The 16375-nt window shown below is 46.5% G+C and overlaps 1 protein-coding gene across 1 annotated transcript; it reads right to left on the bottom strand.

The window, feature by feature from the left end:
• Positions 1–404: 404 nt before the first annotated feature.
• LOC107109588 (sushi, nidogen and EGF-like domain-containing protein 1) lies at positions 405–12017 on the bottom strand. Its single transcript, XM_015410252.1, has 4 exons — positions 11865–12017; positions 9955–10236; positions 4593–4733; positions 405–578 (listed from the first exon to the last, which is right to left on the bottom strand). Exons 1-4 carry the CDS (start codon positions 12015–12017, stop codon positions 405–407), a joined length of 750 nt encoding a protein of 249 aa, XP_015265738.1.
• Positions 12018–16375: the final 4358 nt, after the last annotated feature.

The following is a 16375-nucleotide window of genomic DNA, read 5'->3' as shown; positions in this document are numbered from 1 at the left end:
CAGGTGTGAGGAATGAGTCGGGTATTCCTTTAATTCAAATAGCCAGTGCCCCCGAAGAAATTCAAATGGCCCCTGACTTAAAAATTCCTGGCTACGGGCCTGTTAACTGCCCTGGAAGAGTGGAAGGCCGAGTGCTGTACAATTCAGTGTAGCCAATAAAGAGGAGTGAGGAAAGGTGGGCATCTGCCTTTTCCACCCATGGAGCCAAGACCACTACCTCCCCTGCTCTGGGCCTCCTTGCTGCAGGCTCTCTCTGCCTCACCCTCCCAGGCCCTGGTCACACTGCACAAAATGTACCAAGTGCACAGTTATTTCACTCGGCATTTCACTCGGGACTCAGAGGCATGGAAATTATGTCCCTCACAGGTGCCTGTGGGAAGATCTGGCCTTGACGTTCCAGGTACTCACAGCAAACAGTCGATGCTCTCTGTGGTGACTGGAGCCACAAATTCATCCACCTTGAAGACCCATCGCCCCGGCATTCCCACATTGGTGGTCCCCCCAATATTGAGGACATCAGGGGTACGGGAAGAAGGGATGTTGTAGTAATTCTTTTTGTCTCCGCTGTCAAATCCAGCCTGAGATACAGATAGAGGGAGGCAATTATGATATCATCCAATACCATAGCCCAGAAAACCTTGTTTTCACAGTGGGTTGTGCTGTATTTGGAGTGTGTCGTTTCTTTATACCGCCTAACCCTCCTTTTATGGGTGGGCCGGGCTTTGGAAGCTAAGCAGAATCGGCCCCTGTGCTGTCGAGGAATGGTAAGAAAACCACTGAGTTGGGGTCCTAGTCCTGGTATAAGAGGACACCCCATCCTGCCATATCTATGCTAAGTTTTTATGCAAGAACCTATGAATGGGGTGCCTCGATACAATCTCCCAGAAGAACAGGCCTTTAAACCCCCTTCTCTCTAGAAAGAAAACAGCTGGACCGGCTGGTTGTGCTGCAGTCATCCACAACTTGCAGTCTACCAAGCTGAATAAAGCCCACCAGCCATTTATTTTGGGCTGCCAAAGTGCCTGACAACTCCTCTCCCCTTAGGTGCACTTCTACAGTGCCCGAAAGACAGATTCCCTTCTGTGTCTCTGTGTAAGCTTCTATAGCCCTAACCTGGATGGTGCAGGCTAGCCTGATCTCTTCAGATCTTGGAAGCTGAGCAAGGTTGGCCCTGGTTGGTACTTGGATGGGAGACCACTAGGGGACTCCGGGGTTGCTCTACAGAGGCAGGCAATAGCAAAGCCACCTCTGATGGTCTCTTGCCTTGAAAACACTAAGGGGTTATCAGGGCTTTTTTTGTAGAAAAAGCCCAGCAGGAACTCATTAGCATAATAGGCCATACCCAACAGCAGGGACTCATTTACATATTAGGCCACACCCCCTGACAGCACAGCTCATTCGCATATTAGGCCACACCCCCATGTTACCAGAAGTGTGGTCATCCGACCACACCCACTTTTTGCTTCTTATTTTCTTTACCTTGTTTGTTGTCAAAACCCAGGGCTTTTTTTTTTTGGAGCAGGAACTCCTTTGCATGTTAGGCCACACACCCCTAATTGTAGCCAATCACAATGAGTTTCTGCTGTTGGGTGTGGCCTATTATGTTAATGAGTTCCTGCTGGGCATGGCCAACTTGGGAGCCAGCCGGAACTCCGTTCCTGTGCGTTCCTGCCCAAAAATAGCCCTAGGGGTCATCATAAGTTGGCTGTAATTTGACAGCACTCTCTACCACACAAACCCCTTGCTGTAGTGGAGATGAGACTGCTTTGCAGGAGAATGACCTTTTTCATGAGCAGGAAATGTGGCGCCGAAAGTTCTACAATGCATGATCACACCACAAATTGCTCAGATTTGGTACAGGCAGAGAAGCTGTGGGATTTGCCTTTTCGTGTCATTGGTTTAGGCTACCATGGCACAGAATTTTCCCCAAATCTTGCTATTTTGAGTGGGGGGGGCAAGGACCACAGAGGGCAACAGTGCTTCACCAGAACAATCCTAGATGAAGAAGATTGGATTTATACGCCACCCTTCACTGGAGTCTCAGAGCAGCTTACAATCTCCTTCCCCTTCCCCTCTCAATAACAGACACCCTGTGAGGTAGGTGGGGCTGAGAGAGCTCTTTCGGGAACTGCTTGTGACAGAACAGCTCTAAGAGAACTTGTGACTGACCCAAGGTCACACCAGCAGCTGCATGTGGAGGAGGAGTGGGGGAATCAAACCCAGCTATCCCAGGTTCTCCCACTACACCAAACTGACTCTCCTAAGCAGAGTTACACCCTTCAAAGTAGCTGCCTTACACAGAATTAGACCATTGGTTCACCAAGAGAGTATTGTCTATTCCGACTCACAGCAGCTCTCCAGCATCACAGGTGGAGGCCTTTCACATCACCTACTACCTGATCCTTTTGTCTTGTGACGCTGAGGATTGAACATGCGGCCTTCTGCATGCCAAGCAGATGCTCTACCACTGAGCCATAACCCTGACCCCAAGTTAGGGATGCCAGCCTCCAGGTGGAACCTGGGGATTCCCTGGAATTACAACTCATCTCCAGACTACAGAGATCAGTTCCCCTGGAGAAAACGGCTGCTCTGGAGGGTGGACTGTGTGGCACTGTACCTCGTTGTGGTCTGTGTCCTCCCCAGGCTCCACCCCCAAAGCTCCAGGAGTCCCCCAAAATAGATCTGGCAACCCTACCCCGTCATGCCCCTATGCACAAATAGTCTTCATTTACTAGCCAGCAGGAAATGGTATTTGTAATCCATGTTACGGCCCCGGTTGCCATAATGGCAGAAAATCCCAGGGAGAATGTATGGTGTATATTGATATCCAGGGCTATTTTTGGGCAGGAACGCACAGGAACGGAGTTCCGGCTGGCTCCCAAGTTGGCCATGCCCAGCAGGAACTCATTAACATAATAGGCCACACCCAACAGCAGAAACTCATTAGGATTGGCTACATTCGGGGTGTGTGGTCTAACATGCGAAGGAGTCCCTGCTTCAAAAAAAGCCCTGGGTTTTGACAACAAACAAGGTAAACAGAATAAGAAGTAAAAGGTGGGTGTGGCTGGATGACAACACTTCTGGTGACATGGGGGTGTGGCCTAATATGCTAATGTGCTGTGCTGTCAGGGTGTGGCCTACTATGCTAATGAGTTTCTGCTGTTGGGTGTGGCTTGTTATGCTAATGAGTTCCTGCTGGGCTTTTTCTACAAAAAAAGCCCTGTTGATATCCAATCAGTAAGGTTTATGCTCTCAAAAGTCAGTCCACTGACCAGATAACATCTATATTCTGATCTGGCTTATGTCACTCAGTACATTATTGCCAAGTCATTCATCATGGCTTGCCCCAGATCTCTGAATCCAAATTTATTACCCTCCAAACGGAGAATGGATGATAACCACTTCTGTACAGTTCTTCATTTACTGAGCAGGCATGATCATAAATTATAGATGACGTTTTACCAAATTCAGGGTAGTTAAAAAAAAAATCTGACCATGGAAGTCTTAAGATCCCCTTCCAGGATCTATCAATCAAAAGCACTTTTGTTGATGAGAACTCTTCCAGCGACAGATATCACATCCAGCTGTGTTGGTTTCAGTAAATCTTCCATGAAAAGTGGCACGGATTTGACAGATCATCTTTCATTATTTGATCGCTTCCCGGGAACTGACTGACTTGCAATTCCACTGAGCTTCCAATCTCTGTGTACATTATTTAGTATTTCATGTTTTAAGGGTTGTTTTTTTACACTTTGCAGTTTAGTTTATTCTATCGTAATCAATTTCAAGTTTCTGGAGTTACTGTGTTATGTGATGCCTTTGAGCAAAATGCACTAGATGCCAATAGTAATTTTGCATTGTAGGTAATGAGGCATTTTAGGTTGCCTGGTTTTTTACTTTTTGTTCATTAAATGTGTAGCTTGCTCCCTTACCCTGGCGGCTTTATGAAGTTGGACCTGATTGGTTTCAGAACTGCATCAAGGGCCTACAGCCCACCTTCTGTATCTTATGGTGAAGGAGCCCACAGTTACACTCAAAAGGAAAGATTTATTTACTTATGGGGGGGGGTCCCCAATGTGGCACCTGTTGGCACCATGATAGCTGCCAACACCTTTCCTGGCACCCACCAAGTGTTTTGGGAAAGTGGGTGGGGCCAGTGGAGCTTCAGCCCAGCAGGGCTTCTGATTGGCCACTGGAGATCTGATTCGCTGTGCTTTGGCAGCAGCTGCCGCCCCAACAGAAGAATCTGCACTGTGTGAATGAAGGTAAGCTGTCTGTATGCAAGAAAATATTTTTAAACAATATAAGGTGTCCTGTCAGAGCTCCTGCCTGAAAGGTTGATGACTTACTATGAGAGTTATGTATAACTTCACTGACTCCTGTGGTGGCCATTTTGTGGTTTGGCACCACTTCCTGTGGCGGCCATTTTGTGGTTGCACACACTGCCCTTGGTTGCAATTGTCAGCCTGAAAAGGTTAGGGACCCTTGACTTGAGTTGCTGATCATCCCTCTGAAGCCTGAAACACCCTCAGTTCAGAACCTCCCCCACCCTGCATGACATTTGCTATTATATAAGATCAGTCTATAATCACCTGTGCTGGGGTTCCTCCAAGGCCAGTCTTCGGATCACCCCCACTTGCCTGACCTGTGGTCCACTGAATATCAGCATAGTTCAGCAGCAGGAGAAAGGCTATGTCCCCATTGGTGGTCAAGACAGCTTGAAAAGTGTTGACCTACAGAAGAAAGCACTGACTGTTCAGTTGTTAGAAGCGCAAAAGGACAGCGTCACAAGAGAAGAGATCACCCAAGTTCACACTTTCTCATAACTTTATATAAAGTAACCAGGGGTCATTTCCTGCAGGAGCGCACAGGAGCGGAGCTCTGGCAGTAAAGAGCCCAGGGGGCGGGCACATGCAACAAGCCCCACCCTCTGCTCCCAGCAGCCCTCAGTCAGAGCAAGAAGCAGCCAGGTAAGTTGCAGAGCTCTCCCCACCCCCCTGGCCCAAAACAGTCCAGTGGCACCTTTAAGACCAAGTTTTATTCAGGTACAAGCTCTCCCTCCTCTGCCAGGACAGATCTGCACGTCCCCCCCCCAATAGCTAGCAATCCAAAACAGTCCCGTGGAGCCTGAGCAGTGGGTGTTGCCTTCTGATACACTTCCGGTGGTGCCAGGGAGTGTGGCATATGCAAATAGGTTATGCTAATGAGTTATGCTAATGAGCTCCTGCACCTCTTTTTCTACGAAATTACCCCTGAAAGTAACCATGAACTCCTCTGGGAGCACCACGGAGCCATGGACATCAAGAAGATCACCAAGAATTCCCCTTTCTGTGGGTAGCCACAATGAAGAACCTTTAGGGTTCAGTTCTAGAACCCATTTTCAAACCCATTCCTGGACTGTGACAAGAAGAGGGGACCTCTGAGCAAGCAGAAAGTGTCCTTCCTCCAATGTCAGGCAATTGACATTGACATTAATTAAGCAAACTCCGGAAGACGACGGAAGACAGGAGGGTCTGGCGTGATGTGGTCCATGGGGTTGTGAAGAGTCGGACTCGACTGTGCGACTGAACAACAACAAGCAACCGTGAAAAGTGAATTAGATTGGCAGGAATCAATGGATGCATTATTGACCAATGACCATAATTGTGAAAACTCTGCTGTGAACCTTTCAGAATGCTGTTCCTTCAAAAGGCGACCAAGGGCCACATAAAACTCATAGGAATCAGACCTGTAATTACGACAGAGCTGGGGAGACACTGTCCTGTGTAGGGTTACTGATCTCAAGGCTGGGCCTGGAGTTCTTCTGGTATTATAATTGATCTCTGTAGTACAGAGATCAATTCAACTGAAGGAAATGGCAGCTTTGGTGGGCAGACTCTATGGCATCACATCCCTACAGATCTCCCTCTCCTCCCCAAACTTTGCCCTCCCCAGCAGGGTGACGGGCAACCAGTGGCTGGCAACCAGAGGAAGTCTAAGGGGACATGGGGGGGGGGATACTGCCAGCAATTGACACTACTTCCATGGAAAACCTGAAACTGACATGGCGCTTCTCTAGGAATTGCCAGAAACCATAGTGTCCCAAGATTCCCAGAGAGGAATTATGTGAATTCTGGGTTTTCCTAGGAAGTGGAATCAGGCTGTTGCTGACAGAGGCTTCCCGCCCCCATTATTTTTCTCCCACCAGCCACAGGTATGGCAGTGGGAAACAAGGAGAAACTGGCAGCCCTGTTCCCCAGGCACTACCCCCAAACCACCCAAGCTGGGGTTGGCAACCCTGATTTCCTACCTGGATAAGAGATCCCCCCCCCTCCTTTTCACAATCTTTTTATAAGTGAGATTTAAAGAACAAGACCCTTTTTAGAGAATGTGAACCTTTCTGGATAAAAATAGAGCGACCGATACCCCTCAAAGGTGGTGAGGTCCCAAATTCTACTTACTCGATCAGCCCAGTTCTGCCATCTGAGACAACCCCACTGTTATCTTGATGAAGTGATGCTGAAGATCTTCCTTTAGCAACTATGATGAAGCGTGGCAGGGTGCATAAAGGAATAAGTGTATTCCTTGTGGTGACTGCTTGGGGAGGTATTTGGGCAAACATGGCAACTCGGTCATTTACAGTGCAATCCTAGGCAGAATTACACCATTCTAGGTGCATTCACTTCAGTGGACTTAGAAGGGTATATAACTCGGGTTGCCAGACCCTTACCTCTCATTTTCAGGGGGAAGGAGGGAGCCTTCCGGGAGGGGGGTAGGGCTCTGTCCTCAAACAGCAACATCGCCAATGTGATGATGTCATGCGGAAGTGACATCATCACGTCAGGGACATTGCACGGTTTAAGGGCAAAACTCTATGGTTTCACCATAGAATTTTGCCCTCTTTTGCCCTCAATTCTGTATGATGTCATTGTGTCAGCAATGCCGCGTGGGGACACCGCTATTTTGGGATGGGGGTTTCCTTTGCTGGCCAGTTGGCTGCTGGTGGGGACAAACTTCCCAAAAAGGGGGATCCCCCACTCGGACTTGGGGGCTGGCAACCTTAGGTATAACTCTGGTAAGGAATGCACCATCAGTTGCTTAACACGGTTCCAGAGACAGCTCATGCGGGAGCACCTTATATGCAAGTGGTGTTTAGCATGTGGGTCTTTCCCAAAGAATTGGTGCTTCACTTCCAGATATTACCAGCAATGTTCCCTCTAAGCTGTGGAGTCTTGTGAGCAAAAATTCTACTTTGTGAGCTACTGGCATTAAAGTTGTGAGTGCATGATTTGGCTACTACATACATTAGTTTGCTTTGGAGTCATCCTTCCTGAGCTAAGACAAAAATGTGTGAGCTGGAGGCTAAAAAACTGTGAGCTAGCTCACACTAACTCAGCTTAGAGGGAACACTGCTTACCAGTTGCAGCTTGGGAAATTCCTGGAGGTTTAGGGCAATGCCTGGGGAGGACAGAAATTGGTGAGGGTAGTAGGAGTTCCGACATTGGCTCAATAAATACTGGGAGATTTGGGGGAGCCGTGCCTGGTGAGGGCATAGTCTGGGGAGGATGAAATGTCACTTCCAGGTGATATGTTAAACTGCCTCCCCTAGTCTCTATGGTTTTTACTATAGGGATTAGGAGAGATTCTTAGAGCATCACTATGTGGAAGCCATTTTGTCTCCCACTCTGTTAGCCCCCAGATCACCCCTGCTGAAGGATAGTTCATAATGAACGCCCCTCATAATATTCCCCCCTCCCCAAAATCCTTGTGTGTGTGCTTGCATAGCCTGGCCAAAGAATAGAGCCAGGATGAAGTTGGGGTACATACAATGGAACTAAGATGGAGATGGAGCAGACAAAATGGATGCTGGCAAAGGACAAACCAGGACATGCTGTTTTGGGAAGGTGACTCTAAGGCATCTGCCTGCTAATGGTTTTCTCCCCACCTAAAAACAAAGAGATATTTAATCTCCATAATGGAATTCTCAGGGAAGGCAATCTCCACCCGATATGGCCTCAGCACATCTGGTCATACCATTCGTGTTCTGTTAACCATAATTTAGAGGCTATTCCTGTGCACTGATAGCCTTCCTCTCCCACAATCAAGGTTCGTCAGTGAAACATTAACATTAACATCTTCATTTTTGTTAACACTGCAACAGGAAACATTAACAGTTTCTGTCCACAAGGGACAGAACTTATCAGACAACCATTAGTTACTCTCATGAAAAACATCACAAGTTCCTCTAGGTCTTTGTCAGTTCCTGGGAACACCATTCAGTCTTCCCCAACACATTGTTCTACTTCCAGCAAAGAAGACAGGGATGGCAAAGGATGAGATGGTTAGACAGTGTCATAGATGCAACGAACATGAAATTGAGCCAACTTCAGAGGACGGCGGAAGATAGGAGGGCCTGGCGGGAGTTGGTCCATGGGGTCGCAAAGAGTCAGACTCGACTGTGCGACTGAACAACAACAAAGCTCATTAGACCATTGTTCTAAGGGGCAAGCACATTTGCATGCCCTGAGGTAGCACTTTGCCCTATAACTGGACATGCTCAGCCCCATTGCTGTGTCTGTGTTTTCCAGGACCCAAATTGCATGCCCAAGATGCTGGATGTCTTGTTTTTTAATTTTTTATTTATTTCATTATATTCATACCCCGACCTCCCCGCAACCCTCTCCTGGACCTCTGATCTTCCAGATTGGTAACTATAATTCCCCCCAAATCCTACTCTGTTCCTGCTCCCACCTATATTTCCTGTCAGCTTGTGTGTGTGTGTGTTTAAATGTATACTCTTAGTCTTAGTTCTGTATGTGTGCAATTTATTAGTCTTTTCTCTTTCAATAAAAAGAACCTTTTTCTGGTGAAGCCACTGCCTGGTTCATTTCTGAGAGCTTCTCTAAGGGAAAGTTCCCCATATAACTCTGGTAGGAGGATCTTGCTAGATTACCCCCCTCTTGCAAGCTCTGTCTCCTTGCTAATTCCCCCAACAAAAACAGGAGACAGCCCTTTGGGCAAGAAATAGCATTTGGGGTAACAACGTCTCAATTCCTTGGCGTGGGGCAAGAATTTGGCCTGGGAGTAAAGGGTCCGTGTGGGTAAAGGGGAGGCTTAGAGGGGGGACTGCTTGGCAGGGATTGGATTCTATGTAGCCCACCCTTAGGGTTGCCAAATCCATCTTCCACCCCCCGCGGGGGACTTTGGGGGTGTTCCTGGAGGGGGCGGGGCATCCCCGACGTGATGACGTCACATCTGGATCTCCAGAAACGCCAGTTCCCTGCACTTAAAGGAGCCGGCGTTTCCCTTATAAGTGCAGGAGCCAGCGTTTCCCCTTTAAGAGCAAAGAGCCGCGTTTCCCTTTTAAGTGCACCAAGCTGGCATTTCCCTGCAAGCCTGATCTCAAGCAGGCAGCCACCCCTCTCTCTCAAGAGAGAAGGGAGAGGGGTGGTTGTGGGTGTTGGGGGTGGGTAGAAACCTCCCCCCCCAAAAAAATGGGGGACCCCTGGCAAACCGGGGGGTTTGGCAACCCTACCCAACCTCCAAAGCAGCCATTTTTTATTTTTTTTTGCAGGAGAACTAATCTTTGTAGTCTGGTGATCAGTTGTCATTCCAGAAGATCTCTAGGCCCCACCTGGAGGCTGGCAGTTTTAGTGCTTGAGGCCAGGTAGGGGCAAGAAAGACAAAGTTCTGTCACTCCTTTCATCTGGAGGCTAAGAGATTCAGGCAAGGAATATGATTTGTCTGCATATGAAAGTTCAGTTAGGTGTTCATGCTGCAGACAGAACCTTTGCCTGAAAGTCCATGGTGACTCTTGGTGGCCCTGACCCAGTACCATGCTGATTCTGTGCAAAAACCCACATTATTTGCATTTTCTTCTATCATATCGGAATCACTCATGAATAAGTGGCTCTCATGAGGCTGAGAATACATTCACAAGGAGTCACGGGCACCCATCAATGAGAGGCCACCTACCTTCTTTGAAGTAGATCTAAAGTAGGCCACGTGGTCCCAGGTAGCAATGAAGGCCCAGATAGCTGTGAAAGGGATCTCAGGGAAGTATTTGTTGATATCTGTCGTGCAACGGCTAAGCACTGCTGGGTCCTGTGTCTGCCTCCACCAGACATCCCCACCCATCCGATTGTCGACATCAGCCCAATACGGAGCTACAAAGGGACTTCCACCATCCAGAGGGAAAGGATCAGGGGTGTACTGTGAGACGTTCACACCAAAGGAGACAACGCCATTGTTGTTAACCTGCAGGAAGGTGTCAGAAGAGGAAGAGGTGAATGTGTGAGTCTGTATCGATCACCTGATAGATAGAGAGCTAGAAAGAAGGATTGACAGTATGTCTGACATGAACTTAGTAGAAGAAGCATAAATATTAATAATTATTGTCTTTACTGTTTTTCCATCCGGAGTCATAAACAGCAAAAAACATAAATAAATTATAGATCCAGGTGGGCAACGGTGTTGGTCTGAAGCAGCAGAACAAAATTCGAGTCCAGTGGCACCTTTAAGACCAATAAAGTTTTATTTGCTGCAGAAGGAAAGAGATGTCAGGAAGAGAGGCCTAAATCAGGCCATTTATTGCCACCTTTGCCTGCGATGGGACCATGAAAAATGTGGTTTATTAAGCATCTACGAAGTTGCAAGAAATAACTGGCTTATGACTAGCTATGGGGGGAAGGGGAGTGGCAGGCCCAGTTTAGGTGAGATCATATAGGGTAGGTGTACTCAGCAAGGATACATCCGTTTGTTCAGGGCTTTTTTTGTAGAAAAAGTCCAGCAGGAACATATTAGCATAATAGGCCACACCCAGCAGCAGAAACTCATTAGCATATTAGGCCACACCCCCATGCTACCAGAAGTGTGCTCATCCAGCCACACCCACCTTTTGCTTCTTATTCTGTTTACCTTGTTTGTTGTCAAAACCAAGGGCTTTTTTGTTGCAGGAACTCCTTTGCATGTTAGGCCACACACCCCTAATGTAACCAATCCTAATGAGTTTCTACTGCTGGGTGTGGCCTGTTATGCTAATGAGTTCCTGCTGGGTGTGGCCAACTTGGGAGCCAGCTGGAACTCAGTTCCTGTGCGTTCCTGCCCAAAAGTAGCCCTGAGTTTGCTTAACTGTTATTCCCACTTTCAGGAAGGGAGGGAGGGAGGGAGAGCAAGAGAGCCCTCAGTACCACAACAAACTATAGCTCCCAGGACTCTTTGTGGGAAGCCATGACAATCGAAAACTATGAAAACTGATAGTCAGAACATGCCCTAGCTTTCTGACTGTCTTTATATGGATCCAGGATATATTGCTGAATGGCCTTCTATTCCTTTTTGTCTTCAGTTAGCAAAATGCACACTATGGATGTCTTGACTCAATTAGCCTAGGCTACCTTGCCCTTGGTAGATTTTGAAAGCTAAGCACGGTTGGCCTTGGTTAGTATTTGGGTGGGAGACCACCAATAAAATCCAGGGTCACTATGCAGAGGCAGGCAATGGCAAGCCACCTCTGAAATCTTTTTTCCTTGAAAACCCTATGGTGTCTCCTGAAGTCGGTTGTGATTTGACAGTACTTTCCACCACCAGACCACCTTGTAGAAAGAAACTCATACCTTGAAAAGCAAGTCAGGTTTGCTGCACTTTCGCCTAGACCACATTTGGTTTGTCAGATGAAAAGTCACACCAGATCACCTCTCAAAACATTCACACACTAATTTATTTGTGTAGAAAATACTTCTTCCTAGCACTCTCAATTGATTGATTCCTGAGGAGGCTAATGACAGCCGAGAAGTATAAAGGGCAAAAGATAGAGGCAGGCAAAACTTTTTCCCACTTCTGTGAGAGAAACAGGAAGACAGTGTCCCATCTGGCCAGGTATTACGTACATAGAGAGATCTGTATGCCTTGCCATAAAAGCTGAAGGGCACTGCAGTAGTAATTTCTGGAGATGTCCCATCATCTGACTTGGGGTTCTTTGTATCACCTTGGTCTGCCCCATAAGGATACAGCAGGGATTCTAGAGTAGGAGAGAATGTCATGTTTATTCTTGTAACGATCCTGATTGGCTACTCGTTTTGAAAGAGGCCAGACTGGAGGCAGGAATGGAGTACATCAGGGCGGGTCCTACCTTCTCCTTGCCCCAAAGCCAACCACAAACAAATGCTCCAATCAGGGCTCCCTTCCCACCTTAGGAAATGGCATTTCTTAGGGGGCTGGGTATTTGGCCTTGGAGCTGCCAGCTGCTGATCTTTGATCACAGCACCTCAAATCTTAAACCATCTGGAGTTAGATTGCTTAGAACGCTGGTGAAGGTCTTCTGCAAGATCATGTGCAAGATCATTGGTAAGGATGGGCACAAACGGTCTCATGAACGAAAGCTTGTGACGAATTTTGCCTGGTTTGTGGTTTACGAACTGACGAGCTGTCACTAACTTTCACGAATTTTAAGGCAGTTCGTGGAACTTTATGAAAAGCAGAAAGCAGGAGTCATGAACCGATACAAACTGGTTCGGTTTGCAAACCAGTCTCCTGGTTAATGGTTCGGTTCATGGTTCAGCCACAAACCAGGAACCACAATGAACTGCAAAAATGTGGTTCGTGCCCATTCCTAATCACTTACCCACAGTCCCTCTGGAAAGAGAGACCCTCTAAATTCTAAATCTTGCATTGTGCCATTACTGATAAATGTTAATGGGTAGTATAAGATAATTAGCACAAGCTATGCAGATCTTTCTGGGTATCAAGGATGCTCACCAGCATCCAACAATTCCCTCATTAAAATCTATGGAAAGGCTAATACCACCATTTTTGTACCCAATGAATGGACAGACATACAACAATATTTGGAAATCTGTGCCCATCTCGATGGTGAACCGATGCTTTCCCTAGGTTATTCTTCCCTAGGAGACAGCTCAACCACCCACTCCAGTCTTATAGGTATGACACATTTATTTGGCCCTAAGGAAATCCATAGCCCAAAGTCAGGGGCAGTCTTAGGCTGTGAGTGATCCTAAAATATTTTCCTGAGAGTACATCTAATTGAATCAAAAGGGGCTCACTTCTGAGAAGATCTGAATAGGATTACTCCCTTAGTGATTCTGTGCAAAATTCAAGGGTGCCCCCCATTGCCTTTATTCCCACTCTGAACAAGAACAAAGCACCCAGTTTTCACAATGCACATCCTTTAAAAAATGCACTGCTGAGTCTGCCTTTTGACTTGGCTTGATTTCCCAACACCATTTTCTGTCACCCTCCACCAGAGAGAGTAGTGCCCTGGGCCACTGCCCAGCCTGCCCCATAAGTAAGACCATCCCTGCCCAAAGTCAGTTCTCAAATGAACTGCATATTACCTTTGGAGTTCTGGACTGGAGAAGTCAGTGCTGGTCCTGAAAAGCAGCAATAAACAGACTATCAGGCCTAAAATCAGATTTATACCCATCCCCAAGTACAGTTGCAATTATTCATTTAAATGTCAGAAGCTGCCTATGAGACCATGGATTCTAGCGATAACAGAAGCATTGTGTGGCTTTGGATGTTATAGGAAATACCAGCAATGAGATCCACGGGTGGTTTAGGTTTCTGCTTTTGGTATTGGTTTTTCAAGGTGCAACAGGAAACACAGGCTGGGGGGATGCATATAGCTTGCATAGCTGTCCCATAAAAGTTTTCCTTTGGATATTGTAAAAGGTAAAGGTAAAGGTTCCCTTGCTCGAAAGCCAGTCAAATCCGACTCTAGGGTTCCGGTGCTCATCTCCATTTCAAAGCCGAAGAGCCAGCGCTGTCCGAAGATGTTTCCGCGGTCATGTGGCCGGCATGACTAAACACCAAGGCGCACGGAACGCTGTTACCTTCCCACCGAACTGGTACCTATTTATCTACTTGCAATTTCTTGCTTTCGAACTGCTAGGTTGGATATTGTAGTGGAAGCATTAAATGCTCATACACCCACTTGTGTGTGTTTGTGTGTGTGTATGGGGGGTTGTTTGTTTTGTTTTCGCCCCCAAGTCCAGCCAACGTATGGTGACACTGTAGAGTTTTCAAGGCAGGAGACGTTCAGAGGTGGTTTGCCATTGCCTATCTCTGTTTCTGGATTTCCTTGGTAGTCTTCCATCAACCTACTAACCAGGGATGACCACACTTAGTTTCTGAGATCCGATGAGACTGGGCTAGCCTGGGATATCCAGGTCAGGGCACTTGTTTCTAGGGATGAATAAATGTGTCTTGTTTCGTAACAGTTTCAGTTCACCACTTCTCCCTCTTGGTTTTGTAGACTCATTTATTCTGTGCATGCTTCTTGTCGCTTTGAGCCATAAGGGACAGGTGGGGTATAAATATATTAATAAATACATCATCCTGATTTGGCAGCACACAACGTTGAAAAACAGGTATACAGGACCCATTTGTTGCAAAGAAAGAAGACAACAATGCATAATTAAAGAGTCCCAGGCAATGTTCCCTCTAAGCTGCGGAGTCTTGTGAGCAAAAATTCTAATTTGTGAGCTACTGGCATTAAAGCTGTGAGCAAGTGATTTGCCCGCTGCATAAATTAGTTTGCTCTGGAGCCCTCCTTCCTGAGCTAAGGCAAAAATGTGTGAGCTGGAGGCTAAAAAACTGTGAGCTAGCTCACACTAACTCAGCTTAGAGGGAACACTGGTCCCAGGTTCAATTGGCCCAAGGGAGAAAGGAAAACCAAATTAAGATTTTTCTGGTAAAAATGGCAAGGAGTCATCTCTCCTTGAAATCATCTCTCCTTGTTGGTGCTTTGTTCAATGTCCAGACTGTCCCATTGATTTAGAAAATGACTAATATGTCAACTCATCCAGTTCCTTTTGCAATCTCTCTAGTCTAGATCCTTCCCTGACCCAAGCGGCCCAGGTTATCCCGACCTCCACCAAATCTTGGAAGCTAAGCAGGGTCATCCCTGGTTACTATTTGGATGGGAGACCTTGCTATGCAGAGGCAGACAATGGCAAACCACTTCCGTGCTGAACTTCTCTTGCCTTGAAAACCCTACGGTGTCGCCTGAAGTCAGTTGTGACTTGGCAGTGCTTTCCATCGCCTAGATCGTCAACAGCCAAAAAAACCAATTAGGACTAGCCAATCTTTGCAGGAATAAGCAAAGTTGCACATTATCTGGCAAAATGTGGGGATTCCATTCTCTTAGTTAAGAGTTTTGTGCAACTCCAGCACTTGTTATCAGATTTTCCAATAGGATTTGGTCCAGTCAGAGATGTTGTCACCTTTATTTGGATATCCATCAAATTTATTTCAAAGACAATTTCCTGAAGCTTACATATACAAACACCGGTTCTTATTCTGCCTTCTTTTTGCAAGTTAAATCATTCTTTCAGGCTGAGTACCCATTTACCAGTTGAAGACAGCTGAAAACCATCAGTCTTTTAAAAATTAAATTGCTGGGTTTATTTCTTTATATATAAATTTCTCTGAGGTCTCAGGCAGCAGCCTTTCACTCTGTCAATATATATATACACACACATATGTACGTATGTAGGCTGCGGTCACACGAAGCATTAGGCACGCTAGAGGGATGGAAGATAGGCGGATTTTCCGGGCACGATCTCACCACCACATCTGGGAAGCGTCGAGCTCCGGTGGCCAACCCGAGGCTTCCCGCGGAAGATGCGTGGTAAAAAACTAGTACCTCGGAGGTACGCCTGCCCGTGTGACCAGGACCGTAGATAGACAGGCAGGCAGGCAGGCAGGCAGATAGAAAGAGACAGACAGACAGACAGACACATACATACATATATAGATACACAAAAACACATACACACACAACCAAACTACCTTTCACTCCCATAAAGACACCCCGAGTCTTAAGCAGAGGAGAGGAAAAAAAGAAAGGAAAAAAAGTAAAAAAAGAAAGAAAGAAAGAAAGAAAGAAAGAAAGAAAGAAAGAAAGAAAGAAAGAAAGAAAGGGGGAGAAGAAATGGGGGCAAATATACACACACAACCAAACTACCTTTCACTCCCATAAAGACACCCCGAGTCTTAAGCAGAGGAGAGGAAAAAAAGAAAGGAAAAAAAGTAAAAAAAAAAAGAAAGAAAGAAAGGGGGAGAAGAAATGGGGGTAAACCTCATCCAAGTAGATAATAATAAGTGTTATATTAAGATGCATAGACCAACTATCAATCTTAAATGAAAGTCCTTTAAATTATCTGCCCCTTATTGAGAAAATGGTCTATTCCAAAGGCCTGATTTCACTTACCCACAACCAACAGAAGGAAGGCCCAGTGAGTCTCCATCCTGGTGTCTTACTTGGACTATTGTGTGTGTGTGTACACTGGAGAGACTTCCCACACCTCTTATGCATCCAGAAAATGTATCTGGGATAACTGATATATATGCTACCTTCCCACACCTAGCTTTACAGAAG

This window comes from Gekko japonicus, unplaced genomic scaffold (genome assembly GCF_001447785.1).
Source record: "Gekko japonicus isolate JY-2015 unplaced genomic scaffold, Gekko_japonicus_V1.1 scaffold1267, whole genome shotgun sequence".
In the NCBI taxonomy this organism is placed as follows: Eukaryota; Metazoa; Chordata; class Lepidosauria; order Squamata; family Gekkonidae; genus Gekko; species Gekko japonicus.
Note: the sequence above shows the minus strand (reverse complement) of the source record. Positions and strands in the feature narration are given on the sequence as shown.

Coding starts and splice junctions, on each gene's coding strand:
- LOC107109588 (XM_015410252.1), bottom strand. CDS start 12,017: ATGACATTCTCTCCTACTCTAGAATCCCTGCTGTATCCTTATGGGGCA. Junction 10,237..11,864: donor AGGCATACAGATCTCTCTAT/GTACGTAATACC, acceptor ACCTTCCTGCAG/GTTAACAACAATGGCGTTGT. Junction 4,734..9,954: donor TTAGATCTACTTCAAAGAAG/GTAGGTGGCCTC, acceptor TTTCTTCTGTAG/GTCAACACTTTTCAAGCTGT.